Raw genomic sequence first — 24,632 nt, forward strand, 5'->3', positions numbered from 1 at the left:
CCGTTGTGTCAGTTAATGTCCTGAGGTGCACCAAGTCTACAGTCACAGTTTGTTGCCTTCCCATTCCAGACACAGTTGACATAGCACTGACTGAGCACAGGATTTGTGTATAATTTGGATTTTCCCACAGTTTCTTGGGCACCATCAATAGAAAGCATGCTGAAATCAAAGCAATTCTTAAATCTGGCCCTTCCTTCAATTGTATTTCCTAAATGCATGTCAAAGTACAAAGCAAGATTTTGTGCAGTCAGTGATTTTGTGAAATTACAAAAAGGGGGTTATTCTCGTCACCCCTAGAATGCAAATTTATGGTAAATAGGCAGCTCAACACTTTGGACGCGGAGTTGTCGCTCTGATGATGGATTTGTTTCTGCGGGTTTTGATAGGATTGCATTTTTGGAAGCCCTGATGTGAGGGTTTGCAAACCAGGCCGGACAGGGAGACAGATAAATGCCCAGTGGGGACCACACCGTTGAGGCCCAGCAGACCTCTCTGTTATAAACACTAAGAGCTTCTCTTGTGTGTGGGATGAAGTGATGAAGGGCTGAGATTTACACAACCATTTCAGCCGTTTGGAGAGGCCGGTTTTCAGGGTGCTGTGAGATGCAGTGGAGCGCATGGGTCGGTCCCGCCCTGCGTCTTTCAGATTTCCCGTGGGAGTGCCAGATGTGGGGTCATCCATCTACCCCTGGGTTCAGACCAACCCCCCTCAAAGTCACTGTCAGATGCATAGTTAACACTGCATGCTGCACTCTCAGAAAGCAACACACACACACACACACACACACACACACACACACACACACACACACTAGTCAAGGTGTATAAAACTCAGAAATTTTGGTAGACTCATATTTTTTTTCCCACCAGCAATGTGAAATCACAACACAGCAGCACAAAGAAAAGACTTTTCAGGAGAGATTCATCCCGGCCTCCCCAGAGCGGCCAACAGTTGTCCTCTAATGAGGGGGAAGTAATGAGTGTTAGACTGAGGAGAATTGTGATGCCAAATGTCCATCCAGGTTGTTATTCAGAGCCTCTGCTGTCTGTGGGCCTCGCTTATTTCTGGCTGCACAAAACAAGAGGCGTTGACCGTCCGAAGAAGAATTTAATGGCATTTCCATGTGAATATAAATGTTATTTAACCCCAGATGTCCCCTAACGCTTAAAAATATTTCAAACTCTCTTATACGAACAAACGACAAGACAAGACAGGGATTTAGCTTTATGGGGTTTTGCTTTTGTGCAGACAACAGTACAGTGAATGAGCTGAATGAATGACAGCACATAATTCACATGGATATGAGCTCTCGCATGCTGGAAGGATGATGGGAGAGGCATCTCATTTGAATTCTAAAGCAGGCAGTTGCATGCTGAGGTATTGGTGATATTAATTAGATATGTGGCCTCTGGGCAAGTAGAGAATGGCACTGAGATCGCATAGCCTCTTTCCAGCAATAATCAGGTGTGGAAAAGAAAAGTGTCAACATCTTTTTAAGGTGAATTACTCTCAGCAATAAATGCTTGAAGAATAATGGTTTTGAAAAAAGAACTTCCCTTCAGCGTTGACAATAACATGAAAAATATTACAGTGCATAAGACTCGCTGCTGTCCTATGCATTGTACTGGATGAGCGTGAGAGCCAGTGTAAGTTAAGCATGTGACTTTTTTCCTGCTACCACTAAATCAAGTTGAGCACTCTTAAGCAAAGCTTATTGCTCTGTGAATTGCTTAAGAGAGAAGAATTTCATTACATTAAAAGATCTACTTCCAGCCGCTCAGCAAGTTAAAGGAAAAGAGGGAAGCTAAGAAATGAGCAGCCCAAATCCTGACCCACTTAGGGCTGGAATCTGTTCTACTCAGGTTATTTTTATTTTTATTGTTGTTTGGTTTCTGTCCAAACGATCTAAAGGTTTAAGTCATAACATTTTTGTATATATTTACCAATGTGCAATATCAACAAGTACAACATCATTTACTGTGTTTATAGTTCTTAATACACCAAATAAACTGTTCCTGCAACAAAAAGCTTTTCATAGGTTACATTTGTACATTCTATTTTCCTACTTTATTTTTATTTTTTTACATTTCTTAGTGTACTTTAAAATGTTGTCTGATTGTGTAACTGCACGGACAAGATATCCGCTTAAGCATTCATCAGCTACAGTTCCCATCAGTCTTAAGCTCTTTTCAGACATGTGATGCATAACATTGGTCTCTTCAACAGTTTGGTAATGTGATGGTATTCTATCATTCAACCAGAGGTCACTTTTACGTTAATGCTCTGTCATAAACATGATGTTTGCGGTATTTTGGCAAGACTAGACAGTGCATCAAGTGAGATATCATACATAATATTCCACAGTAAATGAAAATCTAAATCTAAGCTAAGAGTACACTTACCAAACTGTCCACATAGCTCAACAGCCAAGTGTGTTTATGATGTCTTAAAATGGAAGATTCCATCCATTTATGATGATTATCTGACTGCTACTTTACTAACAGTAATATAAAATGGCGTGATGGGAATCTGGATTCAACCCGATGGCTGCCACCGTGTAATAAGTGACTGATCCTGTATAAAGAAGCGACTGCATAAAGCATACAGTTCTCTGGTTTTGGAGATGTTCATATGGATGCTTCTGCTGTTTGATGCTGCAGATATTTAATAAACTCAGAGGAAAGACTCCTACAAACAACTGGAAGCAACAAACTAAACTTTAGCTCTTGTTGATGTTTTGTCAAAACTAGGATTACATGAGTTGTTGGGGAGTCAGACATGTTACAGACTGTCTTTATCACAGTAAAGTTTTGCTTTTATAGACATTACTTTGTAGTAAACACAAAATTGTAGAGCAAAGTAAATGAGAAAGGTGTTAGGTGCCATTGGTAACTTCAGTACACAAACTATGTCTTTGGTTCTGAAATGCGAGAAAAGCTTTTTCTAAATCCCTTTTGCATAGCTCCAAGTACCGTCGCTTGTGCGTACCTATCCATCAATATGACAGCGTGCGGCTCAGATTTGTAGTTGCAAACTCTGACATAGTAACACTGAACTCGTGACTTTTACAGAAGAGTGACCAGGGTGCTCATTTAGACATAAAACTGCCATGTTGGTATGCTGTCACATTAAAGGAAAAGAGCACATATCTGAAAGGGCTTTAGGTGTCATGTCAAAACTCATCAGAGGTAAGACAAGCTACCTGAACTCGGCTGAACAAAGTTAGCTTTGAATGTGGCAGAGGTTAGTGGACAAGTGAGTAGCCTGACCTTAATAAGACGGTAGTCTGGTTGAGGGACAAACTAAGATGGTCAGGTTAGGAGGAGATCAAATTCTATCAGGCAGAGGATTCTAGGCTCCAATGAGAGGAGAATCTGCTCATTCACTGAGCTGTCTGTGTCCTCAAATCCTCTTTATCCCTCTGCTTTTTTCTTAGCACTGAGTAGAAGTGAATTCTGTCCCCAGCGTACAACCAAGAAACAGAGATGGGAAATTATAGACTGTTGTTTTAAATAGAGGCGTTGTTTACCTAAATCTAATAAACATAATTCTCGTGATAGGTAGATAGTATATAAAAAGACACAATCCTCAAGTCAAGGCTTGAAATTGTATTCATATGTAGTTTCATACCATAAATTTTCAGTTTAGCCCTGGGGGGTTTACATTATATTTGCCACATGAAACCTCATATCCTCAGACATCTTAACCTTAGAAAGAGCAACATGAGAAATCTCCTTTTCCATTTAGGACCTATAGAATAGACCGACAGCGGATTTAGATGGACAGTATAAACAGTAGATCCGGGAAGACATCAAGCAGCTTCCAGACGCCACAACACAAATAGCTCCTGAGCGACACAACCTCCTCTGTGCTGTGAAGACCTGGAAAGAGACAGACAACACAAACAACATGTGTCTGCTCAGGAGTGATCTGTGAAGCTGAGCTCTACTTCACTGTGGAGTATAGTGGCATTAATGCTGTGCAGAAGCGGCAGGTGGATGTCACCCCCCGAAATATGACACAGTGGGGACGCAGCAACCTGTTCTTAACTCAGCACTCCACCGTGAAGACCTGGGAGGAAGGGAGGATGCACAAACGCTTATCAAACGCACACAAGGGAAGGACACAAGGGTCAGGTCTCTGTTCTGCATCAGGTGATCAGGAAGAAAGTTCTCATTAAGAGCTGCACTGTGTCTAAGAGGATGCACCGTGCACACAAGATAAATCCCAGTGAGACCTTAGATGCTGCTGAAACTGGACATGTGCGCATAAAAAAGGCATGGAGCTGTGCACCTGCGTGTTGAAAGAGACACAGCTGTGATCTAGAGTAAATAAGACTATGTGATGGGAACTGTGGAAAACACACCAAATCTAGCTTCTGTGTTTGGAAAGCAGAAGCAATTTTGGAGCCCGCTGAAGCAATCTCTCTCTGATTCTCACGAGAATGTTGGAAGTTGTTTAATGAGTACGCAGTTTTACGCCCAGTTTGTCCTTAAATGATACAAAAGGCTCTGCAGTTTTTTGTTCTCACTCATCAGATCTCTTCTTAATTGCCTTGTGAGACTCTGCATTCACACGTGCTTATTAAACACTTGTTACTTTTTTAATTAAAAAATGAAACAACACTAACGACGTTGACAGCAACAAGTAGAAACACTTGCAGCTGATTTCAAATCAATCGTACTTCAAATCAATCACACTTTTCATGTCGGCGGCTGTCTGTGGTTTTAGCCCTCCTCCCTCAGCCCTCTCACTCTCCCCCTTTTCTCTCCCTCGCTTGTCTCTAATCTTACCCAAGCTGTGACTGAGAATCATTTGAATAATCCCTTAATTTTCAGCATCTGTTGTGCTTTAATGGGTCTCTCTTTAATTAGGCTGTGCAATGCTGAAGTGAGTGGAGGAGGCTAAGTGCGGAGACTCGGGGCGACACCGGGCAGGATGGGAGGGGAGGCCGGGGGGGTGCTGCAGTGGGAGGAGCAGAGGCTGGAGGATGGAGGGGGTGTTAAGGTGGTGCAGGACGGAGGGGTGTGGCACAGCGCAGGGCACCAGGGGAGGCCCCGGCTTTGTCTGTGGGGTTGTGATGGAGGGAGGGTGGGTGGATGGATGAAGGGGGGGCAACACAACTAGACAGTGAGAAATGTGCTTTTCCCATCATACTGTCTTTGTGCAGCAACAAAGCTTTTATCTGCAGTTTCTGTGCTGCTAATAGGTAATGCGGAGGGAGGGATCACTGTCTGTGTATTCAGACTGCACAAATGTGCTGCTGAAGTGTTTGTTCAGCACTGACCATAAAAACAGTCAGGGATAGTGTTTATTATGACCATAATAAATATAGAAAAAGATGCTAATTTATTGAGATCGCAAAAGGTTTATTGTAGCGTCATTGTATAATATTTTACTGCTATGTGTAATTAATATTGAACATGACAAAACAATAAATTTAAAAAAAGCAATATTTATTTTCAATCTTGACAATGGCATCTACTCTATTTTCTTGCTGTATTAGATCATTGATTATTCCATATTAAAAACACTAAAAATCCAATAATCTGATTGTTTTCTGTGTCCAAACAGCAATTCAAAAAAAAAAAATGCCAATCTAGCATCATTTTTAATTTGAAAATCATAGCAATCAATCAATGATCAAAATACTTACTGAATAATTAAAATCGGTTGATTAACTGACTGCAGCACATAAGCAGCTTCTGGCCGATGAAACTGAAAATCACACGAGCCACACGAGTTTCTGGCTTTGATAAATGGCGTAATTTTGGTGATTCGTAAAAAAGTCGACATGCTTTTCAAACCCGCCAGCAGCAGTTAAACTAGCGTAAGATTTGAGCTTTACAAATGTAACTGTCAAAACAATTTCAACTCAAAGTCCATTTACTTGTTTGAGTGTGTTTTCCTCTGTGATCATGAGCAGACTGACTTTGCTCCATTGCCAAGTTGTTGATGTTGAAAATGTCATGACTTTAAGCTCCTCTGGGATTATTGTTGTTATGTCAGATTGCATTACAATGCACTGAGGTCTCTATTTCCCTTGCTGGCATGTTTTGTCATTAGCCTCCATGGTTAAATGAAGGCGTTTTTGTGAGTGATAACTATTGTAGCATTGCTGCTCTCTTCCCCTCCTACAGGGACTCCTAATAGCAGCCATCCATCTTAATATATTTAACTTAGTGCACACAAGCTCCACACTATTGATCAACACAACAAACTGCAGACAGTCACACCACTGGAAAGCCTAATGCCAACAAGCCTGCAACACAAGCAGAAAAGGGCAATTATATTCACGTCAAAACTATTTTGTAATGTGAGAGGGGGGGAAATTCACATGCTACGCTGTGAGTGTAGAAAATGAAAAAGTAGTTTGAAAATTGAAGCGGACAAAACGTACAGTGTATATGACGTTTAGCTGATCCGTGTATTTTTGACATTTGTGGAAATAGCAAAGCTTATGTATTGATGTTTGATTGAATTGTGAGGCTGTTACTCGACCACACTGTATACTATTTATATTTTTTAATCCTTTTATGTGATAGTGCAGGTAGTTTTTAGCCATGCCAGCAGTGTGCATCTGAGGATTCTTAGTCTGCTGGCTGATGCGTCCAACTCAAATATTTCATATTGAATGGATTAAGATTAAACTTTCTACAGACACTCATGGTACCCTTGGTGCTTCCAATTTTTCTAATCATGATGTAGTACAAAAAGGAAAATGGAAAGCTGGATTTCCCAGAATAAAATCTCACATGAGGAACAGGTGCTTGTAAGGTCCAGTGCTATAAGTCCTATAATAGGTATATCGGCTGGAGTGCTTTTAATATAACTCGGTTTGGTTCCTGAGCCCTAATATCCTCGTCTACATGCGAACATCTGCCGCTCGGGCTCAGGTGGCAGATGTGCGGCTCAACTGACGCTTCTGCTCGTGCAGGTTCTGACACAGGAAGGTGTCGCTGTGACAAAGCATTAAAGGAAGAGAATGAGTGTATGTCAGAGGAAGACAGAGCCCACGCATGTGTAACCCTTCATTTTGGAGGTGATAAGCATCGCACACCACGAACCAGCAGATTGATCACAGCAGTGCCCAAGCCTGGGTGCAGGGTTGGTGAGGAAGAAGAGGAGGTGGGAGAGGAGGAGAGGGGTGCTGAGTGGGGCAGGGAGCCAATAAAATATCACATCTGCATTAAAATGCCATCTCTAGGGTCCCAGCACAGGGGGCTGCTATTTCAGGGATGCCTATTTAAAGGCTGTTGAAGTGCGGGCTCTCCATGCTGGAATGACACCGTGCACCATCTCCATTATTTATGGGCCTCATCTCTATTTTACTGGTTTACCGAGGTGGGGGTGGGGGTGGGCGCGGTAGTCATCGCCGCTGCTTGAACAACATGTGCTTAATGATGTCACAGGCTTGAGAGGACTCGCAGGGGGCGGGGTGAGGGGCAGCGATTGAAGAGCCCGAGCAAATGCTAGAAACGTACGATGGAGGGTTGGGGGTGGCTGGAGGCAAAGGGAAGGGAGGGCTGTGACATTATAACACGGGGGCTCAGTGAAGCTTTACGCCATAGCTGCAGGTTTGAATGGTTCTGCAGGATGTCAGTCCCTCTACTGGCATCATTACCTCTGTCATATCAATGAATTATCCACAGCGCAAGAAAAAAAAACATCCACGTGTGACCACAAGTCTGTAAAAAAACATGGAAATGTCTCATCTGATTGGTTGATTTGATGACTGCAGTAGGAGTTGTTGCAGATAATGGCACAGTTTGGCTTTTAATCACCTTGTTAATTATTGTCTGTTGAGTATTTATGCGTGTGTGTGTGTGTGTGTGTGTGTGTGTGTGTGTGTGTGTGTGTGTGTGTGTGTGTGTGTGTGTGTGTGTGTGTGTGTGTGTGTGTGTGTGTGTGAGTAATAAAGAAATGGATCATTACTTGGGACCATTAGGCAAAAAAGCAATTCACCAAGGGGTCATTCAAATAATCACCTTTTAATCTACATTTCTTCATTAGATAGATGTGAGATGCCCTCATGAAAAAGCCTGTAAATCCTAGTTTAAAAATTCTGTTGTACAAGAGCCACAGTGTGGAATCGAAGGTTAGGGGAAAATCATCGGTATCGACTGCCCTTTTAGCTCGTCATTGGCCCTCAAATCCGATAATCAGCAATAGTACATCTGCACTTGCATTCATATTTCATCCCTTTGTGTGTCTTTGCAAGAATCCCTGATAGGCGGATGCAGTTTCAAGCATTTTTTTCATGATAATTTCTGACTGATTGTCTCCTTTAAGGGCCACTCAACAGTAATTTGCGAAACATGCAGCAAACGGTGCCACTCACTTTTGACAAGACCTGATTTGCAGCTTAGCTATGCTCATATTACTCCCTCAGTCATTTGTCTTTTGTGGCTGTCTGCAAGAAACTGTCAAACATATGTTCAAGAAGCGCTCTGCTCCCGGTACGCTTGTGTATGGATTTCTTTTTAGCATGCACCCCAACCATTCTCTCCGTTATTGCAGTAATTAGGCCTGCTCCATTTAAGCCAGCAGCGTCATGCTGGTAGTGGACAGTCTTTAATCACGTGTGAGTGTCTGTCAACACTTAGCAAAGGAAGAGTGAGAAACAATGGCGGAACAGGTCTGCTTGGTTGAGTGACTCATTGCCTCATGGCCGTCTGTCTTTTCTTACAGTGTAGTGGGGAAATCAATAAAGTGTTTCTGTTGAAGCAGCTCTTTGCATTTATTTATATGTATGTTTTATTCCTTAAATAAACTGGGCTAGATTGACTCGGCAAACCTCCAACAATAAAAGGCATATTCAGAATGCAGATTACATCAATGTGTTTCTCTGCTGTATACGTTTATCTCTGTGTGCGCACCCATTGTGGTTTTCGCAATTGTGTCAGATTTTTGCGAGGGTTTTTTAAGCGACGTAGGCCTCTTGGAGAAGCCATGTTTTATGCATGAGGGCCAAGGGTGGGGCCCGTTAGGGGGTTGTGTCAGTGGACACACACAACAGCCAGATCAGCGGACACCATGACTACTTGGCAGAGATGCACAAGAAAGCTCCTATAGGCACTGGTCCTCCTTTGTTCTTCAGCATTCAAGTGCAATTTTGTTTCCTTCTCCGTGTCCCCAGTGTTCCCAGCACACATGGACAGTACACACAGCAGAGTGCGTGCATAGATGTGTCTTAATTTGAGAGTGTTTTCCTCCCTGTTTGATGTTACTCCTCGTTTTTTGTGTATTGTTCTTTTTGAAGAATTTCTAGCTGCTTCTCTACAACTACCTTTTCCCCATCGCCTATGATAGCACCTTCAGGGCTTTAATCCTGTGCTATACTCTCTGCCGGAGGCTCTGTTTTACAGCAGGCCAAGATGGAAAGTATTGCCGATTGCTTTTGTCAATACTCTGTCTAGAAACGAAGTGAGCCCTCATAAAAGTGTTCTTATGGGCCAATACTGATTTGAAATAGAAAATGATAACTTCTGACAAGTTTCCAGTGATTTTCATGGTTTTATAGGGATAGTAAATCCAAATGTCCAGTGTGGTAAAAGGAAGAGCATGAAAGGAAATGAATATGTGCTTTAGTAGTGGTTTGGTGATAAAATATTACTGATTTTCTCTGTGACGTTTAAGCCATCTACGATTCACCGTGAAGTTGGCCTAAAATATTTTATGGGCAGAAGGTTGTGAGTCCCAGGTGGAAAAAATAGCAGTTGGGCCCCCGAGATAGGCACTTAGGCTGAATTACCCCAATAAAATGTACAGCTGTTTAAGTGTGGCCTTGTAGCAGAGAGGCAAAATAAAAAATATGAGCTGGAGAAATCTGTCAAGCTGAGAACTGTCAGATCTTATCTTGAGACAAAATATTACACGTCACGGAGAGCTATCTCTTCTTACAGAGAACTCCAGGCTTACGAGTGGCTTAAGAGTGAGCTGTCACTACAGGAAGAATACTAAATTAGCATGGTTTAATTTTCATTAGAGCTCCATGCAGCCATTCAGAGATCTAAGGTCAAGTCATGTTGGAGAATGCCGATTCTCATTAAGCTCTGAAATGGAATAATCACAGTGTTAGACACACTGCAGAGCTGCAGCAACACTCGAATAAAGTACTGCCACTCTATATGATGAATCTATCTCACTCTTGGTTTCTCCATCTCCTACTGGACTACTAACATTTATGTTTGCTCTTTTGGTTTCATTTAAATACAGGCATTTTAAACTATATGTCTAATCCAGCTTTGCACAATAGAATGAAATGAATGTGTCAGTGGAACTGACTCAATATAGAAACAGTAGACACGTCAGTAAACAAAGTCAACTCACTATTCACAGTGCAAGATAAAGATAACCGGGAAACAAACACTTGGAGACGTCAGTGCAAAGACAAACAGGCAGCAGCCACGGATGTCTCAGGCATAAATAAGCTTTCTAAACAGTGCTGCTTACTTCTTGCTCATAATTTACGTAATGAATTAATGCAGGCTACATTCGGGAGTCAGAGGTTATGAAATAATAAGACATCCGTCCCTGTTGTTATGCTAACAGTGTTCAGATAAGTCGTCATTCGTCCAAGTTAATTATGGTTGACATTTAAATGAGTACACTTCTGTTGGAGAAGGTGGAAGAACTGTGGAAGAAGAGGGCCTCCCTCTAATTGAGTTTGTCGCTGGCTCCACCTTCGATGCCGCCTTTGTTCTGCAGGGAGTAGATATGTGAAGTGCAACTGAATGAGGTTCTTCTGTTCAGGACATTGATACCAGTTTTTCTGTCCTGTATGGCACTATGATGTATTTGTCTTTATTAGTATGCACTTTGAAAAACGTACCTGACCTACATATTAAATGTTAACATATGTCAGGGAATGCACATGCCGGCCTCATATTTTACATGTTGAGATTGCCTTCTGCAGCTGATGACTGTGGTACAACTGCTGTAGACCTTGTTCTCTGGAGCAACAGGGCCAATTCAAAGGGCTCATCCTTTTCAATTGTTTTAGCAGCACATGTGCTCCTAGAACTTGAATGTGTTTCTTCATGGTGACATTTGCAGTGGAGTTTTTATCCGAAGCTTAGGTTTTAAGGTCTTTTGAAATGAATGTGGGTGCGGGAACAGCACTTCCACAGTATTCAGACCAAGACTGCATTAATCACATATTCCTTTTAAAATAGAACTTATACAATATGTATGCATACATCTCTTTGTAGGAAATATACTTTGCATCTCTCACAACTGGCTTCTGTGAAAAAGTAACTAGTAGCAAACAATGGTTTTAAAATGTCTCTAAAACATGCAACATGTGTGGGTTTTCTTGAAAAATTGCAATTTCATGACATTTTATTTGGATTAAAGCAACACATTAAAACAAATGCTATGGTAATTTTGCGATGCTCACAAATTAAATCTCCTTGTTCAGCCGGTGTACGGGCGGGTTGCTTCGAGCATCTTAGAGAATTTAGGCTGCCTCGGCTGCTTCCGTCTCTTTGAGTAATCCCCGACTGACTCTGGGATGTTGCGTTCCGTGGGGGCCATACCATCTGTTGCAGGACTCCTCGTTCCTTACAGCCTGGCTTGTTGCCGTGTAGCTGCTCTGTGATGTTATGACCTAATATTCCACTCTCCCTCCCTCCACAGCCATGGCAGACTTCCACGTCCAGCCAGAGTCGGTCCACGCTGAGGAGTCTGGTGTGGCCAGATTCCAGTGCCAGATCCACGGTCTGCCAGAGCCCGTCATCAGCTGGGAAAAAGACAGCCGTCCGGTGGACACCAAGGACGAGAGGTTGGACCAAACTGCAGCATGACCTGACTCTTTTTTTAGAAAGAGCAATGCTTTTTGAAAAGTTTACCTTGTTGTGTTTTGTTTTGTAGGTACACTCTGCTGCCTACAGGTGTTCTGCAGATCACAGGCGTGCGTGAGGAGGACAGTGGAAAGTTCTGCTGTGTGGCCCATAACAGTGCAGGAGTGAAATACAGTGCTGAGGCGCTCCTGACTGTTTCAGGTAGTTGTGTTTCATAAAATTCGCATCTTCAAGCAAGCTCTCAATGAGTAGATTAAGTTTTAATCTGCGCTCTTCGTACAGATCCTTTTGTTCTCTCTATCACTGCTCGAATACAATCGCCTCACTTTCCAAACCTTTTGTCCTTCCGCCTGATCTGAGAGATACACCATATTGAGCAAATGCACTCCGGAGAAATCCAATTAAAGGATGCCATCCATCATGCTCATTCCCCATCTTCAAATTCCCCCTTTTCCGTTCTTCTTTCAGGCTCTCAGTCATCTGTTTACAAAGAACCCATGATCCTGGTCGGTCCAGAAAACCTCACCCTCACTGTTCACCAAACTGCCATCCTGGAGTGTGTTGCTACTGGATACCCTCGGCCCATCGTGTCCTGGAGCAGGCTAGGTGAGAAAAATTCCTGATCGGATCAAAGGAAAGGCCCCAGAAGCTGCATGTAGTTTGAATTTTTCATGCTGTGTCCGTGTGTGAGAGCCTTTGATGAATTGGGTGTCACAGAGCCAAAGTCGAATCACAGCATGCATTTGTGAAGCCGTGTGCTGCGTGTGAGTCCTGGGAGGCTGTTTTATGTTTGATGTGTAATATACATGTGTGTGCAGAATGGATTTAATACAGTACATATATTGTGTATACATGAGGCAATGGGATTTAACATTAGGTCTTAGGGCTAAACATTACTTTTCAGTATGTGTTGATAAATGCATGCTTCATCTCCTCATAAAGTTGAGCCTCCTTAGACGCACTGGAGAGCCTCTTGAGTAATTGCTATGAGGTCCTGAGACAGATACGATTAGTTTTTCTTCCCCCCTCCGTGTGCATTTTTTTCTTGACTATCACTCAAAGTCTGTCGTGACCAATTTTTCAATCTCGTATCTGTTTTCTTTACCTATTATCCAATCTGATTTGCTGTTCCAAATGTAAATTGCTGCCCCTCCCAAGCAGCCGGGCATAATCAGATTGAGGGTATTGCCTTACACAGTGTTGCCAGAATGAAATGGTAACACGATGGGATTTGTATGTATTAGATTACGGCAGGGAGGCTGGAATAAGCTGCATAATGAATCTGATAGTTTCACATCAGTCACTCCTTAATGCCAGAGTTAGTTTGCTGCTATTCATTGAATAGCACCACAGCCTGCTAGCTTGTGCTCTTTCTTTTCTGACACTAAGTTAATTAGTGGCTGACAGAGAGAAACTGATGAAGGGGGCAACAGAGAGAGAAAAGAATATTGTAGAAAAAGGCAAAAAAAGAACAAGACTGCTTCTGTTGAGACAAAAGCCCACTGGGCTGTTACTTCTCGGCGAGTTAGGGATAATGGGAAAATGCAGAAATAGCAATAAAACACATCATAATGGCAGCTGCACGACAAAAGCAGTTGGCACGCAAGTTGGAGTGAGTTATTTGATCTCAATAAGTTGTCATGATTAATTGCATATATTGTCTTCATAGTACATGACCAGAAAAATTACATATTGTCTACATGAAGCTTTCTTACTAAGACTGTCGAGCTTCAATGCATTGGCTGCTAGTAAAGATTTAAACCAATTTTTAAAAAAATTATGAAGAACTTGTGATAAATTTCACATCTAATTAGAGCTGTAGTCTTCAAACAGGGATTTTTTTTTATTCATCTGGTTAGAAAAATCTTAAAAGGAATGTGCATTTGTAGTAATTATTGCTTTTTGCTGCATAGAAATATTGATCGTATTTGATGATAAAGTAAAACTCATTCTTTTGCATTAGCTTTCGACTGTTTTATTATGTTCTTGTCATTTTTTTGACAAATTCAGCCTCCTGGCTTGTCATTAAGAAATGTATTTCAATATTTTTTGTTTTATCTTGTCCCATAATGTGTCTTTTTCATGCACATTTGATTACAAACTAATAAAACTTGCTTTGTCTAAACTTTAAAGATATGAAAGCACCCCCATCATATACACTGCCTGCTATCTCCCCTATGGTTTGTATCTGTGGCTGCAGCTCCTGCCTCTGCATGTGTCCAGCATGGTCCCCGTCTCTCTGGCCTTTTAACACATCAAATCTGGACCATACAGGCTTACAGGCTGCAGATGGAAGCCATAGATGGGATTAAAATGCCCCCTTGGCCCCACAGCTAATATCTGAGGCAGACCGAAGTTATTGTTGGGGTTGATGCTGCAGATAGAGAGTGCAGGAAAGTGCGAGCTTATCATGTAAGCACAGAAAGAGGGGAGAGGAGTCAGCTATGGATTGTGTAAGGAGATAGCAGATTAGAAGTTGCAGTTAGAGTCTGTGGTCCCAGAGTGGCAGATGAAACATCGCCAGGGTTAAAAAGTGAACCCCGTTCAAATGAAATGTACTCCAAAGCTTCACCACAAAGGCATGAAGAATATTTCCGCTCAAGTGTAAAAGTTTTAATTAACTGAACAATGTAATATGAAGAAACTGCACTTAGAATAAACAAAAAAAAGTACTGATTCATTGTAATGTCTGATGATTCTTTATAAAGAGATCCAAACCCTTTAGGGTGACACTGACAACCATCGCAAGCTCCCAATTAAGTCAAAAAAATTGCAGCATGTGTACGATTCAGATGGCAAACACAAAGTGGCAGCTTCATCACTCTGAGGATCACACACTGTGAAAGCTGCATCCTTTAGGGACAGAAATAGCACAGCCTCTGTCAGCTCGTGGCTGTAAACTTGCATTAAGTTTAATTAGCTTTTCTTGCTTGTGATTTAAGCCCACTCTGATCTTTAGTGCGGCACACACACCCGTTAACCCCACATCTAACATGAGCACACACTTGTACATGTGCACACCTGGTACCTTTTTTCTTTTCCTCCTGCCCTATATAAATTCTTTCCCATCCTTCTCAACTGCTCTCCTTTTCTTTTTTTCCCTGATTAGATGGCCGTCCCATCGGGGTGGAGGGAATTCAGGTACTCGGCACGGGGAACCTGATGATCTCAGATGTTGGTGTGCAGCACTCGGGGGTCTATGTGTGTGCCGCTAACAAACCAGGGACCCGTGTCCGCAGGACTGCTCAAGGACGCCTGGTAGTCCAAGGTGAGTTCTGGATAAGAGGAATGTGCCGTTTTTTGAAATAAGTTGTGTGGACACTAGGGAAACTAAAAAAAATAAATAAAAAAATCTTTAAAAAAAAAAAAAAGCTACAGTTAGGTGATAAGGTAAATCTTAGAAGTCACTCTGGACAAAACATGATTACTGTAACATGAGTGGAGACGGTTTGCTTCAAGCTGAACCAGTAGCTGCCATGATAAAAAAAAAAAAAAAAAGTGTTTTGCCTTCATGCGACTAGTGTACTTTATGCAGTAATTTTTAATTAAAAGTCTTAATTTTAAGCTACATATTGTTTTAGATTAATTGATTCTATCTGCCAAGCAGCACCTACTGGTTGTTTCTAGTGTGCCAGGCATACTTTCACTTTCGCTTCTTCATACCTCCGTCAAGACAACTAAATGCCTCTGCTTGTTATTTTGGACTACGGATATACCTCTATGGTCAAGCTTGTGAGCAGTAGCACAGGATAAAGTACTGTGACCCCCAACACAGCTGAGCACAACGCCAATGACTCCAGCTAACCAAATGATAGTTTCATGATTGTAATCCCCAACAATAGCACTCAGGCAGAGATGAAGATATAAATGGCCAAATTAATGTAACAGCATCATCCCCCAAGCCATTAATATTGGTGAGCACAGAGCAAAGCCAATCTTCTGGATCACATTAAAAGGTTGCCATTTCTGTGAAGTTGTCAATAAAATGCTGTTTCAGAGCTTTTACCAGTGCTGGTCTGCGAGCACAGCCAAGTTATCATGTCCAGTGTTACATTTGTGGAGGCACATGTGATTGCATCTCATGGCAGATAGGATGAACAAAGATTGGTTTTCATTTGCAGGAATTGGACACAGTGTCCACTCGGAAGCTTGACGATGGTTAAAGATAAGACTGAAAAGGTTTTGAGACCAGGTTGGATTGTAATACAGGCTGGATGTGGAAGACAGATCTGGGGAATCCTGGAAATGTGACCCTTCAAATGTGAATCGGAAGATGAGATATGAATATAATTGCACTTTTTTGTTAAATCTGTGCAGCTAAAGTAAAAAGATATCATTTTCTTGTTAGTGTTGTTGGTTAAAAGGCTAGACATTGATTTATTGTGTTTTTGTGCTGGCACTTTGAACCCAGGGGATGCTCTCACCTCAGCAGAAACCTCCCTTTCAAGTTTTCTTCTACAGCAGCAGAGTATTTTTATCAGCCTCTTCAGTGTGGAAGTTACAAGTATCTCCCCTCTCGAATGACACATATGTCCAACTTTAAAATACATAAAGAAATAAATAACAGTTGTCTGCATTTAAAATTAGCAGTAAGTTGCAGGTTTTGATTTGTCTATCACATTTGAAACTCAAAGGCCAAGAATATACAAACAATATAATCAATAAATGGAAATGTAGTGCAAGTGTTAAGTCCATAGTGGTGCTGTTGTTTCTCAAAGCAAACTTTTTTCTATTCTTGTGGTCAAGACTGACAGTCTCTTTCTCTTTGAGAGTGTAAAGGTGTTTAAAAAAGGTTCATTTTGTAATATGAAAAAACAATAAAATCTGTGAAAATAACAGCAAATATTGATAAAATGATGATAATTTTAGCTGATTTATAAGCAGTTAAACAGTGTGATGTCTGAAGATGCAGATGAACATCTTAATATTTGTAGAGCTATAGAAATAATCTGTTTTAAAAAGTATTTACCATTTTTCAGTTCTTAATATACATAATTTTTCGAGCAAATAATGACAAAATAATATTTTTTTCCAATTTAAATACAGTGAGAATAATTTAAGAACTGATTACCATTTACTATTACACAGATATTTGATTTGATTTTTTTTACAGTTAACACTAATAAATGTATCAGATAATTATTTTTTCTGTGAATATAGAAATTATTATCTGTATTTTCACAGAACAAGGAAAATATGTGAAATAACAGTTTGTTGTTTTCACAGTGCAAAGTCATAGATTGGTTTGTGAAAGAGATAGAAAATACTCTAACGTTTTCTTTCCTATTGTACACCTTCAACAAGGCCAACTGTACATTCAACATAACCGTATACGAAATCACTGTCAAAACAAGACAAAGCAGCTTACACAAGCAACTCCAATATCCACTATGTGGCTTTAACAAAGTCATATCAATCTTTTGTATAAGAATATGGGACATTTTGATATTAGATTTAAGGGTCAGTAATCTGTCATTGTGCTATGGTGCTACGACTCAAATTGACCTCTAAAAGTACCTTTTTAATCAATTTTTGTTCTACTTTGTTCTGTTCTATTATTCTTTATTCATTCCTTGCAGTGTCGTGATCCATAACCAGTGAAATGTTTGATGTTTGCTTTGAGAGATGGGTGGTTTGGACCAAAAGGAAAAGGCCAGGTGTGGGTGGCCGCCTGCATTAATTGTCACCAAGCAGGAACCATCCAGCGTCTGCCTCACTCCCGTATTGATCAAATGGACCACACTTTGCTTCAGCCCGTAGCAGTATTGATCCTAATCAATATTTCATTTCATCTGCCTGTCAGGGCTGAGACAAGCCCCTACCGTAGCAGGGACAAAGACGAAAAGCCGGGGATGTTAATTATGTGTCAATGTCTTTTGGTTTTTGTTATTGATTTGTGGAAACAAAGGTGTATGGTTAACTCCAACTAAATATGTGTGTTTTGCCTGTGTTATTATGAGGAAAAAATGTTTTACTACATGTCCTTCAGGAATTAGTCTACAGAAATAAGCCACTTGACAAATCTATGAATACGAGAGGGTTTCAGTGGCTGTCAATTCAAAAAAGGAATACAAGGGTCAGGAATTCCAAGTCTAAATTAATTTAGACATGAGCACTAATTAACAAATGCACTTTTACACCAAATAATTTAGATTAACTTTTGCTCCTTTGGGGTATAAAAAGAGAGCAGAGGAACAAAGACAGAAGCAGGAGTTGAATTGGATGAGCCAAAAGGGAAAAACAAGAGCAAGATGGATGGGTGGCGCTGATGATCTAACCCACACCCTTACAGGTGCAAATCAATATCTTCCCGAGCTCCTTCTGACCTTCACCTTTATGTCAGCCCTCAAACAACACAGCCAGTGACAATGAAGCTGGAAACGAGAGAGATAAATGAAAAGACCATCTCATGCTGTCAGCTGCCTTCATTGAGGTGCCTAAGGGCCCCTTAGCTTTCTCCAATGGGAAAATGGAAATGCTTACATTGAAAAAGTGTCAGGCAACATTTTGTCTATTAGGGTGGGAACACGAAGGAGGATGGAGCAGGAATGTGCAAAACGAATAGAAACCAGAGTTAGACTGGACACAAAGCAAACTATCAGAAAAACAATGGACAAAAGATATATGATATGAATGGCTAAAAATCTGGCTTTTTTTTCAAGGATAACGGTGGTATTATTCAATAGTTGCATTATTGTATACAAATCCCCTCAAAAGACCAAAGCTGACAATAAATCAGTCCTGAGAGGTATTTTCTGTGTAGCCAATTGTCGATACAACTGCTCCTCTCTGTCTCCATTGTTGTCCAGGATTATTGTTGGTAACATGCTTCTTCATTACAGTGAACATGGACACTGCAATTTATTTTGAGTCAATCCGGCGAACACTGGAGCTATAAATACTCACTAAGGCACTAAATCTGTATTAATCCACAACTGAAAATAGTCCAAACTAATTCCCTAATTCCCATTTTAGTCCCGTTTGAGAAGAAGCTTTGCTAGAAACTACAATGGGCAGCTGAAATTACTTTGAGTTTTTGAAGCGCAGCTGTGACCTCGGAGATTTAAGTCCTCAGTGGGTATGAATGGACGCTTCTCTACAGGTAGGGAAGTCGGATACTATTGAGAGATGGACTAAAGGCCCCTTAAAACCTGGGAGAAGGCTGACAGCTGTGAGATATGTGGTGAAATCTTTATATATTTATATATATATATAAGAAGGTTTTAGATTGTACTGACAGGTAATTTAGCTTTACAGTGACTAAAGAGAAAGGCAACGTCCAAGTTTTGATTATAATGTGACAGAATTAATCAGAATCTGTCATGCAGAATATACTGGGAAGTTACTGTTGAAAGCATGTTCACTTTACAAAATTCATGTTGCACTAAGTTCTCTGGCTTCAAAATATGAAGTTACTTGAAAAGTGTCAGCTCTATAACCAAACATTGTGTGTTGCTTTGCTGTAATATGAAACTGTTGTCAGTTTTGAACGACACCACCTGACAAGCCACAGAGCTAAAATCATCCAGACTGACACAGATAGAGATCAAAACTTCCCGCCAGTCTTGCAGTCAACAGGCGTCTTTACACGCATTGTGTGTTGTGGTCTTTTTAATGCAATTCTTCATTGATAAGAAATAGAAATATGAAGTACTAGTAGTACTAGAGGTGCAACAAAAGATATACCCACTGATTCAGCCTCTTCTGTCGAACAACATCAGTGTTTAAGCTGGTATTTTGTTTGACTCAGGTAAATAACTGGGACAGTGGAGGGCTTTTACAACAGTTAATATTATACGTCTAATGTCCAGGTTTTCACCTGAGTGATTATAAAACGTAAATTATCCAGATTATGAAACCAAAAGAAAAAACTCCAACAGGTGTAATGTTAATAGTGGTAATAAGTGATGTCTTTTAAATCCCTTCTTAAAACATGCTTTTATGGGTATGTCTTTCCTGATTTTACATGAGTTTTCATTTTCTTTAACGGTCTTTTATTTATTATGTCTTTTGACTGTTTGTGTCCTCAGTTGTCGTTTATATAAATTTGCTGCTGATGTGAAGCACTTTGTAACGTGTTTTGGAAACTTCTTCTTCTTCTTCTTCTTGTATTATTATTATTATTACTAATAGGTCTTACAGGTCTGCTAAGAGACACTTTCTGTGAATACCTGACCATAGCTGAAATAATGTAAGCTGAGGCTGCCTATGATAAAAATCTAAACTAGTCTCTGTTTTCACATAAATATGTTGCTGTTTTAAAGCACATTCATCACAGATAGTGCCATTTTCAAACAGACCTCACGTTGTCTTGCTTTTTTCTTCCATTTTCCTGCTTGTCTCTCTCTTTTATTTCTCTCTATCTGCAATCGATCTGGTGTCTCTCATAATCCTGCTAATTGACCCTGAATTATAGATTTACAACAGTATTTATACCATACACCTATACCCTAGGCTCTCATATTTTTCCTCCCTCATCCTCGCTGTCTTGCCTCTTTCTGTTTTTACACCTCCGGATCCTGTTAAACCCCTTTTTTTTCCTTCTCTCTCTTTGCCGCTGATGTATCCAGGCTTGTTGCTTGGAAGTGCGAATGAGGTCACCTTATCTGATTCTCCGTTTCCCTTCTCTTTCAGCCCCGGCGGAGTTTGTTCAACCTCCGCAGTCCATCGCCCGGCCTGTCGGCACCACGGCCATCTTCACCTGCCAGGCGCAGGGCGAACCTGAGCCGCAGCTCACCTGGCTGAAGAACGGCCAGATTCTGGAGCCTGGGGGGCACGTCAAACTCAGGAACAACAACAGGTAAAATAACAGCAACTTGAATTCATGTGTAAATTTATTCATACACGCATGGATTCATGGGAGTGGTGGAAGAGATAGTCAAGGAAAACAGTAGCCCTGGAGTAAATCGAACTCTGTGGATTTATTCAGAGATACTGCCTCTACAAATAGGTCTTTTTTTGACAGCATCATTTGTAGTGCTGGTAAAAGTGCCCCTTTTTGTTTATCTTCAGTCTGTTTTACTGATGAAAACTCTGTTTATCTGTATCCTTGAGGCCCAAAAAACATGTCAAGTGCATTTGCTTTCATATGAAACACCAGTAGAATGACTAATCTGGAAAAATCTGCAACTAGAGCAAAAATCATTTCTTTAAAGCTAATTAACATATAATGGCTGATAGGAAAGTGCCACCCCAAGCATCCGTCAAGCAAATAGTAGCTATTTAAATAACTATTGCCTGATGCGTTGTGCCAATAAATGTATCTATACATGTTAAACGGTGTGTCTGATTAAATGTTTCGCTCATCTCTCCCCTGTGTATCTGCCTCATGGAATAGATGTGCAAAGAGTTCCTTTGGTTATCAGAAAGTGTGAAATCCACAAGTACTGATAAATCGCCAGCATTTATAACTGCATTATTACTGCAGATAAAAACCATAAACACAACCTATCAACTCAAAAGCTGCTCCTATTAACGCTTTATAACTGATCTACAAAGTGGTACCGTGATTTTATTATTAAATTTTAAGCTGAAATCATCTGAAAGCCACCATGTAGAGTGCCGGCTGCTATTATCACAGGCCAGATTTCTTTCCCAGCCATCAGAGTAGCTTCGTGAAGCTGGACAGAAGTAACATGGTTGTCAGTATTAATCACCGCTGCCTTGATCTGACCGTTGGCATCATCAGATGTTCAATTTCTCTGCATTTCTGTTGCTTCTAACACTGCAGCTGCCTGGAACTCATGCCTGCCAAGACATGAGCCTCAATTTATTTGTGCCTTTGTTTGTGAGCAGCGTATTGACTGGATACTGGACACTTTCCCATGGCAGTCTTCAGGAATGTCATGAGCAGGAGGAGGAAGCAGCTCAGTTAGATGCCACATTCACTCCCACTGTAAAGGTCACATGTTAGAGGACCTGTTTCATTGTGTTACAGTACAGTCTGTTGCATTAGAGATGCATCTTGTAGCTATTGTGTCTATGTGTGTGTATGTGTGTGTGTGTATGTGTGTGTGCGTGTAACACATTAACCACATATTTTTTTCTGTGGTTCTGTTATTATTTAAGAGTGTGGCCTTTTCCGAGTGTTTCCCACTCACACTTTTCAGGGAAAAGCTGATGAATACCATATAATATCTCAGAGATGCTGAGTTTTATAGAATAATGGCTGATAACAGTCCACGGCCGACTGTCTTCAAGTGTTTTTCTGCACACGGATTCAAGGTATTCTTCAAAATGTACATGTGGAAAAGCATTACTTACTGCCGGATGGATGATTGTAAACTGTTATTCTGCATCCAGCAGATGTGTGTTTTGAGTAAATTCTGTCACGCACTGCTGCACACGCAAAGTTCAATTTTCCAAGTTGACCCTGGCAGCCAATCATTCGTGTATGTTATTATTATTCATTAAAAAAAAGAAATATGAAGTTAATATATTAAACATATACCAAAAAAAATCAATACTTACACTCCATTGCAGTGAGTGAAGGGAGCAGACACCTCCATCGCTCACATACACTGCTCCACTCCCACTTGTCTCCGCTGGTCTATATTAGTCAGAGAGATGGAACGAGGGACTAACAAAGGAGGAACCAAGAGCGGGAGGAAATAAATGAGAGGCCACACTTGGATGTAGAATTAAAAAGGGGAGAAATGAGCGGGTGGTCAAAAGAGAAGTGATGAGTCGGCTGGAGGGATAAATGAGGAGAGCGAGAGGAAGATGGAGCGGGTGGTCAGAGCATCACAGCGTTTCCACTTGCCACTATTACTGTATGACCTGCTGTAATATGAATCTCATGCATCACCAACCCTGCGCTGTGATTGGTTAAGGAGGCAGGCCTCAGCTTGAGATCTACCATTAGCTAATTAGCTCATAAACTCGGCTAGTTGACCAGGAAATGCAGTCAGCCATTTAGAGAACAGAGCAGCTTGATGTGCATTTTAAGAATTTGCACTAAAACGCATTACAATGCCGTCCATTATCACAGTCTGAGGTGTAATATTACTGATTATCTGAATGTGAAAAGCAAACTGACAGACAGTTGATCGTGTCTCCTGTGAAATATGTTTATGTACTGCTAATTGTGTTTTTTCCAGGCATGTTTTCAAGAAAATAGAATTAAAAAAATAAATAGGTTTGCTGTAGTGCAAGTACAGTGAAAATCATATTCAAAGCTAGTACCAGGGTCACTTTGGTGGTTTTGCTGTAAAAACTATTCAAATATGAAATCAGAGTTTTCTGATGAATGAATGAGCAGGTTGTTTCAGCTTGCAACGTTGTTTTTTTTTTTTCAAATCTAGAAAGTGTGACAGGGAAACAACCAAAAAAAAGCACAGGACTTGATCATTAGAAGGCAGAATTCATTTCCACTGTCCCTTGTGTTGTTTGTTGTGGGTGGGTAAAATTAAACTGACAAATTTAAATGAAGTTAGGAGAAAGCTTGGCTCAAATATTGACGGAGTTGATGCTCTGACCATATCAACGTCTAACCAAAGCTTCACCCGTTCACTGAGTGTAATCCATTCTTTTTAGTGGCCAAAACATAATATTAATCATGCTTTAGTTTGCAGGATCAGATGCATAAATTATAGTTAAGAGTGAGTACATTTTACTCGGTCAGTTGTCAGATTCATTCACTGTAAAACATTTGCTCAATCTGCAGATAAATAAGCAAAATCAGACTTGATTTCCTGCTAAATTCCCAGCTAATTTCTTGCTGTTGTTTAGCTGCATTAGAATATGTTTACACACCCGGTGCTTTTGTCCAGTTGTCCTTTACATTGCTTGCATCTCATTTACATACATTGGAGAAGCCACATGTTGCTCTCCCACTGAGCAGTTTCCTTCCTGTACATTTTAGTTTTATATGCATTAGTTCAGCAATACAGAGTTAAATCGAACGCTGAAGCACCAAAAAGCCATGTGATGCATCTAGTGAAGGTCCTGAAAGCAGGGAACATTCTAGGGCACAATTTACGTCCTGAACCGAGCCTAAACAAAACTAATGATATGCAAATGAATTCAGCAGCCCCGGGCATCACAATTATTCCATTCTTATATATACATTCATATTCAATCTGATAGGGAAAGCGTGGACATACAGTGAAATATACCTTGCAGAGAGGTTTTAATTAATGTGTGTTACTTGCCGTGGCTGTGTGTGTTTGTGTGGAGATATACACAAACACAGAGCGGTTTCTCCTCTCAGCCATCTCTCATGAAGCTGACCTTCAAGAGCAAATCGGACAAGGAAGGGAAGGGGAATCGATTGTACATTTCATTCACACACACGCATGCACACACATTAATCAAAAAGCAAGTGAGTCTGTATGTGCACAAATAGCCCCGTGGTGCATGCCATCATTCATTTTGTGCACACGCATAATCAAACATGAAAATTCACCAGTGCGTTGCCCTTTACTCCCTGCACACTTTACACACCAAACACACACAGACAACGTAGCAACGCCAAATGCGGTGTGAGATGCGGTGATGTCAAGCTGAAGCTGATTGGCTGCTTCTGTAAACGGGCATCACTGCAAAGAGAAAAGCTGTGTGTGTGTGTGTGTGTGTGTGTGTGTGTGTGTGTGTGTGTGTGTGTGTGTGTGTGTGTGTGTGTGTGTGTGTGTGTGTGTGTGTGTGTGTGTGTGTGTGTGTGTGTGTGTGTGTGTGTCCTCCTTCTGCCACAGATCTTGATACACACACCTGCCTACACGACACGAACACACACTCTGCCAGCGTTATTGTTAGTCCATTCATTATCAGCCTTTGCTGACCAGGCTGCTGTGAAACATGCTATCGTGGCTATTTGATGCCCGTTTTAG

At 40.9% G+C, this 24,632-nt stretch overlaps 1 protein-coding gene across 1 annotated transcript in view; it reads left to right on the top strand.

The window, feature by feature from the left end:
• The window catches only part of igdcc3 (immunoglobulin superfamily, DCC subclass, member 3), a 65,457-nt gene that overhangs the window by 21,860 nt on the left and 18,965 nt on the right, over positions 1 to 24,632 (top strand). The window contains exons 3-7 of the mRNA XM_023263194.3: positions 11,642 to 11,786; positions 11,876 to 12,006; positions 12,274 to 12,411; positions 14,915 to 15,073; positions 20,440 to 20,605. Coding sequence (XP_023118962.2) covers positions 11,642 to 11,786; positions 11,876 to 12,006; positions 12,274 to 12,411; positions 14,915 to 15,073; positions 20,440 to 20,605 — 739 coding nt within the window. The remainder of the gene's footprint in view (positions 1 to 11,641; positions 11,787 to 11,875; positions 12,007 to 12,273; positions 12,412 to 14,914; positions 15,074 to 20,439; positions 20,606 to 24,632) is intronic.

This window comes from Amphiprion ocellaris, chromosome 1 (genome assembly GCF_022539595.1).
Source record: "Amphiprion ocellaris isolate individual 3 ecotype Okinawa chromosome 1, ASM2253959v1, whole genome shotgun sequence".
NCBI classification, from domain to species: domain Eukaryota; kingdom Metazoa; phylum Chordata; class Actinopteri; family Pomacentridae; genus Amphiprion; species Amphiprion ocellaris.